This window comes from Durio zibethinus, chromosome 23 (genome assembly GCF_047325235.1).
Source record: "Durio zibethinus cultivar Kanyao isolate XHJ-2024 chromosome 23, ASM4732523v1, whole genome shotgun sequence".
In the NCBI taxonomy this organism is placed as follows: domain Eukaryota; kingdom Viridiplantae; phylum Streptophyta; class Magnoliopsida; order Malvales; family Malvaceae; genus Durio; species Durio zibethinus.
This window is the reverse complement of record NC_143184.1, coordinates 8026264-8037554: the sequence shown is the minus strand read 5'-3', so window position 1 is coordinate 8037554 and position 11291 is coordinate 8026264. Positions and strand designations below refer to the sequence as shown.

The following is an 11291-nucleotide window of genomic DNA, read 5'->3' as shown; positions in this document are numbered from 1 at the left end:
ATAACATTTTATGTCACTGTAATCTCTGTCTCTTGATTTAGATCTCTCTTTTGATCCATTAATCCTCTTTTGAGTCATCTTTCAATCAAAATCCTCTACAACTAGTGTACTCCTTCTAGGTGATGAGTTTTGTATTCTCATAAACTTTTTGTTCTCACGCAATAAGACAGTCATGTTATCCAACTTCAAATTAGACCTACCTATCAACAAAGTCTAAATTAAAAGTTTATAGGACTTGGGCAAAGATAACAATAAAATTAAAGCTTTCTCTTTATATTCTAACTCATCAATATACATCGTCAGCAATTGAGAAATCAATCTATTAAACTCATTTAGGTGATTATGAAGACTAATGCTTTATTCAATCTTAAGATAATACAGATCCATCTTCAAATATAATATGTTAGTTAATAACTTCGATACATAAATACCCTTAAGCTTATCCCACAAACTCTTTGAAGTACTCTCAAACAACACATTATACTTTACCTTTAGGGCTAACACCAATCTAATAGTACTAACAGCTTTTTTCTAAATTTTATTTCAATTATTGTCAGATATTCTTTCAGGTTTACTACTTTCTAATGCCTAATCTAACTTTTGTTGTACTAATAAATCTTGAATGGTATTTTGTTATAACATAAAATTATTTTTTTCATCAAATAACAAAATCTCAAACTTGGACATAAGTATACTAGATATGCGTCCTTAAGATATCTTGAAATACTTGCTTGCTTTACGATCTTTTGAGTTTACCTCTCATCTTCCCAAATCTTGCTCTAATCTCACTTATTGAGAAATTAACATGTACATGCAGCACCCATACACAAAACAATAAGCTCAAATAAAAAATAAGAACACATAAATATATTTGTTTTAGTCCAACTTAAAATGACTTATTCCAAACTCAATCTATTAACAAATAAATTTTTACAACTTCGAATAAAAAAAGTCATAAAAAAATCCTTACTCAAAATTTAACCAAAAACTTAATTACATCATTTTAATAGCTTACTTACTTAATTTTTCTCTTGATGTCTAACTGTTTAAGATTACCAAACTAAAATTAAAATCTCTCTTTATCTCTTTACTAAACTCTCAATTTAATATATAAGATAAATTCAAATTTTTATAACTTCACTTAATTTTCAATGTAAAATTATAATATTTAAAGTAAATCTTAACAAATATATGTATTATCCTTATTCCTTTTCTTTGACTATTTTGTATCACAACCATATAATCCCCTTAGACCACGTTGTACCAGTTCTCCATGCATGATTACAATTTTTTTGTCACATGCACGGTGATATTCTATATAAATAAATTACAAATGTATAAAAATGTATTAATTGATTCTTAAAAAAGAAAAATAATAATATTTTAACATAAAAAATTTAAAATTTTTTAAAAAATTGATATCTCACTAAGCTCAGATTATTCAATATATATATATATATGTTATTGTCATTTTCTAAATTTGGTTATTTATTTGTTATACTTTTTATCTTGATCATAAATGCTAATTTAAGTAATTAATCATCATAACCAATTATGATTTTAAATTTCTTAAGTGAGATGTTAAGCCATTGTACCTCGAAAATAGATATTGAAAAAACTGAAATTTTAATGATATTGTATTTATTTTAAGAACAAAACCAATCAAATTATTCAAATTATTTCATAGGATAAAGTTCATATATCAGTACATAATTCAACTTATTCACTATTAAAATATTGAATTCATTACTAGGTGTGCTTACCGCCTTAAAACGAGACAAAAACCGAAAAAAAAAAATGCAAATGATGACAGAGGAGACATGGACTGCTGCCAGCTATGTATGGGGCTCAGGTACTTTGGTGACAAATTGGACAGTTTCCAATGGGTGAAACCAGGAAACAAATTTTTGTACGTGTAACTTTTGTACTCACACCACTCAAAGCCTTTGACCGATAAAAGCTGTTAATTTAATTGATAATTTTGGGCAAAAAAGGGAGTGGTCGGAATATAAATGATATATTAATATTTATAAATTATTAAAATTTAATTATAATAAAATTTAAATTTAATTTGATTATTATTAAATAAAATTTAAATTGAATGATTTAATTTATTGATTTAATTAAATTTAAGTATTTTTATATTTAATTTGAATAGTTTATGAGTTTAATTAAAATTTTATATTTAAATATATTTTTATTATTTTAATTAATAAAATATATCGAATTTAAATTTAAATTCGAATATAAATAATTAAATTTTTGTTAAATATAAAAATTAAATTTATTTTTATATATTAATTGAATCTAATTAAATGAATTTAAATAATTTAATTTATATTTTAAATCAAATTTGAATTACAAAAATAAAATTTGATTAAATTTAAATTAAATTTTAAATCTCAAAATTTAAATTAAATTTAAAATTAAATTTAATATTACATCTATTCAAATTTAGTCTATTATATCTTTAGGAGTGATCGCTTCTTCTATACATATATTTTGAGTAGATATACTCAGTCTCACATGACTCCAACAAGAGTAAGAGCGATTTCGTCATTACCTTTTTTTTTTTCCTGCACGGATTGCTCTCCCACAAACCAAGAAATGATGATAAGCAATATATGTAAAATGGTAGCTTTGAGTTGACGAAATATTATGTAGACCAAAGTTAAAGTGATGAGAGCAGATTAGCTGAAAATACGGGATATGTAAATTGAAAAGGATTTTATTTTACACTTTGGACTTTCAGAGCTTTCACGTTTCAACCTCCAAATCTATGCCACGATTTAAACAAACTTTTTTAATTAGAATTGAAGAATATTTTTAAATTAAATGTGATTATATAAAAACAAAAATTATATAAATATTTTTATGAAAAATTTAACAAAATTTTAATTGTTGAATAAATACTAATAAATTTTAATAATTATTTTTCCATACTATTAATTTATAAATTTTAAAATTTAAAATATATTTTTATATAATATTTTTAATAAAAAAAAAGTCATAAATTTTATTTTCAGATTTGTCGGAAATTTAAGCCAGTAGTATTGAAAAAATAGGAAGATGAATTGAAAGAAAACTGAACAACTTCTGCCGTATTTAAGAGAGAAAAGGTGACAGAAACTGGAGGACAGTGGAGTCAAACGTATTAAAGATAACAAAAAAAACAAAAACAACTGACATGACATCTCTTACTATCTCGAGCAATGCGATACATAACCAGAGAAAAAAGCGAAAAGATATTTGCATGCCTCCAGGTCATGAAGGAAATCCCAAACCCCTCAATATTCATTGCCACAACAAGTATCTTCAATATCTCATGATGTTGATCCCAACCTTCATGTTTTGAACACCATATGTTTTGTTTTTAAGTACAGATAACTTTTTCAATTATATATAATTAATAGCATCAAGCTGCAAATGAGGGAATTAGATTCTTGATTATAAAACTTTTATATGAAGAATTTGCACATTCTTCTACTGAAATTAATATTAAAACAATAATATTATCATCATAATCATAATTTTTTTTATAAAAAATCAAAGTTTAAAAATTAAAAAAATATAACTATTAAAATTTAAATTTTAAAATTATTAAATGTTATCTTGTAAATTTATTATATAAATTAATTAAATTAAATTTTACATTAAAAAGTTAAAAATAATATAATTTAAAATTTAAAATTATTAAATATATATTTTAAAAATAATTATATAAATAAATTACATTAATTCTAAATTATCATCCTAATCACAAAAACTTTAAGCAAAAGCTTGAACAGTAATGTTCATGTTGTCTGATTATATGAAAGGATATCTCTATCTTGATTGATTTTCCTTCCTCGTTCTTTCGCTGTTTTTCATTTTGGTTTTGGTCTTTATTGCTTTTCATCTACTTTGCTTTAGTTGTTAGTTTGTGAAAGGGAGGGGCAGAAGGCAAGATTTCGTTGGAGAAATTATTGAAGATTTTGACATCATCATCCACGGCCATGGAAGAAAAAGCATGCATGTCAAGGATATTATTAAAAGGAGATCTTTATCTAGGGATTATTATTTGCTTTTTTGGCCCCCCACGAGTGTAATGATTTAAACAAGAAAAAATGGTCCCTATCAAATAATAATTTTGAGGAACCCAAGACGAATATCTTGCAAACTGTGCTTTTGACTCGGTCGAATCCCCCAAGATGATAAAAACCTAAAAAAAAAAAAACAATAAATCTCATAAAAACCTTTTTTTAATAATTAAAATTATGATGAACCAAAATTTAATTATTAAAATTAAAAATTTATTATTTTAAAATTTAAAAATTTTCATACATCCATGTTAATAAAGTGCTCTTATAATTATCTTCTTATTTGCAAAAATAACAAAATTTTGGTTTATTGTTTAGCATAAAATATATTATCACTTAATTTTAATTAATGTTTATAAAAAATTCAATATTTAAAATTATAAATTTTAAGTTAAAGACAATAATACATTTAGTTATATGTTTAACACTGTTAATTTTACCAATAAAATATATATTTTTTATTTTTTGTAAAATTATATGCACACGTAAAATTACAATTATATTAAATATTATGAAATATATATTATATAATTATCAATAAATGATTGGTTTAATCCGTTAAATTTATTTTTATCAACAAAAAAATTTTGAATTTAAATTTTATCAATGATCATTTATTGAGATTATATCAAATATAAAATTTATAATTATTTATTTTGAATTGTCATATACGATATATTTTATTTTAATCTGAATGAATGAATAACTTATATATTATTAAATTTTTTTATCAAAAATATATATGATATAATTATTATATTTATAAAATATTAATAAAAATTTAAATTAATTAATTAATACAATATTAAATAAAATTCCTGTCTAACGAAATTGGAACCTAATAAAATATAATTGATAATTTCTCTTTTTTTATTATTTTTTAAAGGATTAATGGTATCATCACTCTGCACATAGAAAAGCCCATGTCAAATCGGAAGCCACGTTCAAGTGTCGAGCGTCCTTTTCACGGGCTGATTTATGATGGAAGATGGACAGCCTCACGCGTCTCTTTGCTTCCTTTCATTGTACTATCATTTTTTTTATTTATGAGCAAAATGCAATAAAAATTGGTGTTCCCTCCCCTTTATTTAGTCTTTATTTTAGAAACTATTTTTAATTTGATATATTTTATATTAAAATTTTAAAAATTTATTTGTAAAAATAATGTTAATTTCAAGAATTCTTTTGTTAAAAAATAAAAAATATATATGGAAAGACAAATTTAAAAAAAAAAGAATATTGAGTGTTTAAAAATGGATATATAATTTAAAATATAATATTTCAAAATATTAGATATACTTTTATAAGATAATGTGCAAATTGAACATATACAATATGATTATTATTTTTTTTTGTGAGAAAAAAATTCGAATAAATAAGTTTTTTAATCTTTTAAATTAAAATAAAATATATTATATTTGATAATTTAAAATAAATAATTATAAATTATATATTTAAAATAATTTCAATAAATGATCATCCATAAAACTCAAATAAAATTTTTTTTATCGATAAAAATAAATATTAATCAATTGAATTAATTATTTATTAATGCATAATTATAATTATGGAGTATAATTGCTTTCTTTTTTTTTTCATAATTAATCATAATAATTATTTTGAATTTTCACAAGGGAAAGATTTTTGAGGCATGCATTTTCCAGTCAAAGAAAGCTGCAACCTAAACCTCTTTTAACTCTTTTTCTTCAGTCCCCACTTGATCAGATGATGGTAAAGCTCTTATTAGGCGGAGAAAATGGTTGAGAGGAAAAATAAAACGACATAAAAAAAAACATGGATGTTTGTTTACCAATTATATGTAAACAAACATCCATGTTTTTTAATTATCAGGTAAGAGTCAAAGGTTATTCGATATAATCATCACTTAGTTTATAGACATGAAAAAAACATGAAAAAAAAAAGAAGAAAAAAACATGAATTTATTATTTTACAGACATAATAGTATTATGTCTTGTCCTAATGCCATTTTAATTATCAATTTTTTTAATCAAGACATAATACTTTGCTAATAATATAATTAGAAATATTATTAGATTTTATTTAGACTTAATTTTTTGAATATTTTTGAAAATATATTTTTAGAATAATCTTACAAAGATTGAACAACGATTAAAAAAAAAATGCCATTCTTTTTATCAAATGAACTAATTTACGTGGATACTTTACTTTCACTCTACAAAGATCTATTTGTTTGATGTCAGGTAAAAATCAAATCATTTTGGTGTAGGTTATAGTACAATTTCTACTAAAAACTAGAAGCATCGATTTAAATTATATGTAACCCTACATAAATATTTCTTCATGCCAAATTTTCCTTCTTCAAAATAAAAAAAAAATGTATGAGATCTTAAGCATAAATCATTTGATTCATTAAAATTAATTTTCAATCGTATTTTATAATTTGGACGTTAAAAATATATTTAATATATGAAAATAATTTATTTTAATATAAAATTTTATAAAAAATAAATAATAACTTATTCTAACATGACACATTACGTGTGTATTTTTTGCCACATGGAAAACATTTATATCGTATTTTATATTTTGTTCAAAACTTATTTAAAAATATTGATAAATTAGAATAGGAATTGGATAGAAATTGATAACCAATTCAAATCGGGAATTTAACAAAACTAGGCACTGTATCAAAGTCAGAGGGTCTTATTTGGGCTTGAACTCGATAGCATTGGGTTTGAGCCTTTAACCTTTGCTTGTTTGTTTTTCTGGATAATTCTTCGCGGTTAAGATAACCGACAAACAGCCTGTTTCTGTGCAAGATAAGGCCCTTACGTTTTGTTTCTTGTAATTGAAAAAGAATTGCATCGTCGAGAGGAAATAGACGGGGGAAGAAAAGGAGATCATTGAGTCCTTTATTACTTCTCTTTTTTTTTTTTTTTTTTTCTCTTGTTTTGCTTTAACAATCTCTTTTCATTCTTCAGATACGTTTTCACACGGTTAAAACCATTTGATTTAAAGTAAAAAAACCTTTTTTTTCTTGTTTGTTTTGTTTTTGGGTGATATAAATCGAATTCTTTTGTTCATAAGATCTGATCATTCGTTTACAAAACAAAGTACAGAATTTGGGACTTTGGGTATTTGAGGCTTGTACAAATACGAGCAGAAACGATGTCTTACGCTTACCTTTTCAAGTACATTATCATTGGAGATACTGGTAAGATTCCTTTCGTGCTTTCTTTACTTTTTTCTTTTTTTTTTTTGAAATTTGATATCCGGGTCGTTGCTTTTATGTTTTTTGGTTGTTTCTTTATATGTTTAATTTGCAGTTTCGACTCTTTCTCTAGTTCTCATTCATGGGCTATTTTTTTATCCTTAAAAAATTGTCTTATGAGTTTGATTCTGTTAAAAGCAACATCAAGTTCTGAATTTGCTAGGAATTTAAAGCTTTACCGAAGCATTCCAATGAAGCTTGCTACTTTTAAGTGTTTTTGCTTATGATACTCAATTTGGCCATTTTGCAATATTGTTTTCCCAAGGATATTATGTTAGTGCTGTCCCCTGTGTTGAAGTCACAGAAAGTGTGGCATATAAATATGTTCTTTTTGTTTTTGCAGGAGTAGGAAAATCATGTCTTCTTTTGCAATTCACTGACAAACGATTTCAGCCTGTTCATGATTTAACCATTGGTGTTGAATTTGGAGCCAGAATGATCACCATTGAAAACAAGCCAATAAAGCTTCAAATTTGGGACACGGTTGGTTTTTCCTCGTTTGTTGGTTTTAAACGTTTTAGTTGAAAGTTACATCCATGCAACGTGTCTGTATGTGTTGTTTAACTTTTATTTGCCAATTTAAGCATTTATTGCACAGTGATTCTCTAACAAAGCATCGAAATGGTATGTTGAAGGTTCAAAATTTGTTATCCTGTAAACTTATTGTTTTCCTGGCTGGTCTGAGTATGACCATGTGTGAAGCCAAGCTTTCAGGCTAGCACCAGAAGGGGTGTATTAAGATAAATGGATTATGGTTGTACCCTTAATATTAAATAATCAGTCTACTCAATCTTTCAGGAATACAAGTTCATAGTTGATACCATTGTTTATAGTACTGGTTACTGTCATTGAAAAAAGATAGGCATTATGATGCTCTTAAGTAGGACAAAATAAGATTAGCTGCACTAGATTTTATATGCTCAGCAATATTCCCTCGATGATACAAAGGTTATTTGTAGCATTTGACCTCAGTGGTTGTTATGTCTGTTACAATTTACGTCTCACTTAACCCTAGCTTAAGGCATTTAAAATCTGAAGCATGTGTTTCTTTTCAGTTGTGGATGCTGAATTTTCTTTGTTTTGTCAGGCGGGCCAAGAGTCATTCAGATCCATTACAAGGTCTTACTACAGAGGAGCTGCTGGTGCACTTCTAGTTTATGATATTACTAGGTATATGTTCTTTCTTTTCAGAACTTTTAAGTTATGTCAATGACGTTTTAGACAACCAACGTTTTCTCTTGTGCATTTTCTACATGCATATATTATCCAAAGAAACAATTTCGCATGTGCTTTCAGCTGCAATAATAACACTGCTACATGCATATATGATTAATAATCAGGAGGGAAACTTTCAATCACTTGGCTAGCTGGTTGGAGGATGCAAGGCAGCATGCAAATGCAAACATGACAGTTATGCTTATTGGCAACAAGTGTGATTTGTCTCATAGAAGGGCTGTGAGCACAGAGGAAGGTGAGCAGTTTGCCAAGGAACATGGGCTGGTATTCATGGAGGCCTCAGCGAAAACTGCTCAAAATGTTGAAGAGGTGATAAGAATGCTCTATAGCATGAGTATTAATAAGCTTGTCTTCATATGTACTATTTGATATACATGCTCTAGAATTTTTAACAAAAAATTATTGCAGGCATTTATAAGCACAGCTGAAAAAATCTACAAGAAAATTCAGGACGGAGTTATTGACATATCTAATGAGGTTAGCTTGTCTGCTTATATTTCCCACATTTCTACTATCTCTTTGTATCAAACTGTTGACTTAAACTCACCATTTGTTCTCTATCCCTTCCTTCTTCCCTTTCTGTCTTTCTGTGTTACAATTAATATGGCAAAAGTTACATCAAATTTGGCATCTGGTTGTTTAGTTCATATGTGAATTTTATCTTATTGTCAACCCCACTCTACTTTTTCTCTCTTTAAGCACAAGAAAAATAAAAAGCGCAGTCTTAATTCCCTTCTGGTATTCTCGCTTAATCCCTGGCATACATGAGGATCTGCATCCCTCTGCATATACAATTGGAAATTTGCTTGTATTTCTGGTGATAATGGATAAGATGTCAAATAAGAGGTAAAAAAATAAAAAAGAAATAGATTCGATTACATGCTTTTTTAAGTTTTAGTATAGTGCATCAATGCAAAAATTTAGGAATTATCTCCATTCCAGCTTTATAATAAATTGTTGGGTATTGGAGAAATGTTCAGCAATTTGGAATGGTTGAATACTTGAATCATTAACCTTCATTTATTTATTTTTTTTCTGTTTTTGCAGTCTTATGGCATAAAAATTGGACATGAAACTCACACAACCTCATCAGGAGGTAGAGATGGTACATCTTCTCAGGCTGGCAGCTGCTGCAGCTGAAAATTAGTATCTTTTTCCAAGTTGAGACTTTTCTGTGCTTTGATTGTGGATTCATAGGTTTGTTATACTTTGCTGTTGGTTACTCGATCATATTGTTTTTAACAACAATCATCCACGGGTTACTAATAGATATAATTATTTCTTTATATATGCTTCTTTCTTTTTCTTTCCTTTTTCTGAGAGAGAAAGAAACTGGTCGTTCCTTTCAATTCTTCTCTAGCACATTCGGATAGCAAAGTACATGACGCTGCAAAAGCTGAGAGAGGCTGTTTCCAAAATGGCAATTAGCGAACTCGGCTACAGCCATGGCTGCGCCCCCTTCCCCTCCCACATCCCAAAGGCCTCCCTGAATAGATGATGGATAGATAAGTAGAAATAAGTAAAAGTTACACATACAAATATAAACAGGAGGGAACAGAAAAGAGTTGAGAGTAAATATATAAATTATAAATACCAGCAGCAGGCTTCTTAGGCTTAAGTGTCTCCTCCAAAAGCAAAGTTTCCAGATTCAAGCTGTCAGGGAGAATATAATAACGAATGTTGTTCCCCCTGATCACACTCAGATGGTCAAGGCCGGGTAACTGGTATTGTTTTTTTTTTTTTTTTTCTTCAGTGTTAGTTTCACTGTCTTCAAACGTGTATTCATGCTAACATAAACCCCTGTAAGATTCCAGCAAAGCAATTTTTCAACGTTAGCAGAAAACATTATTATAGAATGGAGGTTATGGACGGTAAAACATGTATATAACAAAGGAGCAGTATCTCCAAGTCGTGCTCAAAATTTCAGTCGTCTTGCCAAAACTTTCATCATCTTAACAAGAAGAATTGAAACAAAACTTACAAGAATAACTTACTACAAGCAGCTTTTCTAAAATAAAAGTGGTTATGTATTATTAGATGTAACTAAGATAATTTCAAACATGAAAAGAAAAATGATATAAAAAACATATAAAATTATACGAATTGAAATTTTAACAAAAATTATGAGTTACGATAAAAAAATTTGTATTTAATGACTCAAATTATAAAATTTTTATATTTTATATATATTTAACATCAATAAGACAGACAAGCACACGCAATTATCCTGTCGAATTATATGTAACTATTATCGAAAAGTGCTCTTCCTTGATGTTGAATATTGGATCCAATAAGAAGAAATGAAGCTTCCACGTTTCTAAAAGAAAAAAAGAAAAAAAACATGCACACTTGTACTTTTCAACTCCATGCTAGGATTAGCATCGGGTTAGGTTCGGATGGATTTTACTCGTTTCGAACTCGATCCGATTTTATGTGTTATTAAATTCAAACTTGAATTTATTTTAATTTTTTTTTTTGTTTATTCATTCTTGATCTCGACCTCGATCACGATCCAATACTATATAAATGATATCTGATCCGACTTGAAATTAATAAAATATTATTTTTTAAAATATAAAATATTATTTTTTAAATATAAATGTTTAAAATTATCATTATATAAATATATATAAATAAAAATTAAATAATTAATTAAAAAATAATTTTTTATATAATATCAAATCGAATTTATTTAAAACTCGAATCCGACCCAATTTAAAACC

General features: G+C 26.7%; 1 protein-coding gene across 1 annotated transcript; it reads left to right on the top strand.

The window, feature by feature from the left end:
* Positions 1 to 6940: 6940 nt before the first annotated feature.
* On the top strand, positions 6941 to 9856 carry LOC111314485 (ras-related protein RABB1c-like). Its single transcript, XM_022915899.2, has 6 exons — positions 6941 to 7275; positions 7676 to 7815; positions 8420 to 8502; positions 8673 to 8877; positions 8977 to 9045; positions 9616 to 9856. The coding sequence occupies exons 1-6, from the start codon at positions 7230 to 7232 to the stop codon at positions 9706 to 9708; spliced, it is 636 nt and encodes a 211-aa protein (XP_022771634.2). The 5' UTR covers positions 6941 to 7229; the 3' UTR covers positions 9709 to 9856.
* The last annotated feature ends 1435 nt before the right edge of the window (positions 9857 to 11291 follow it).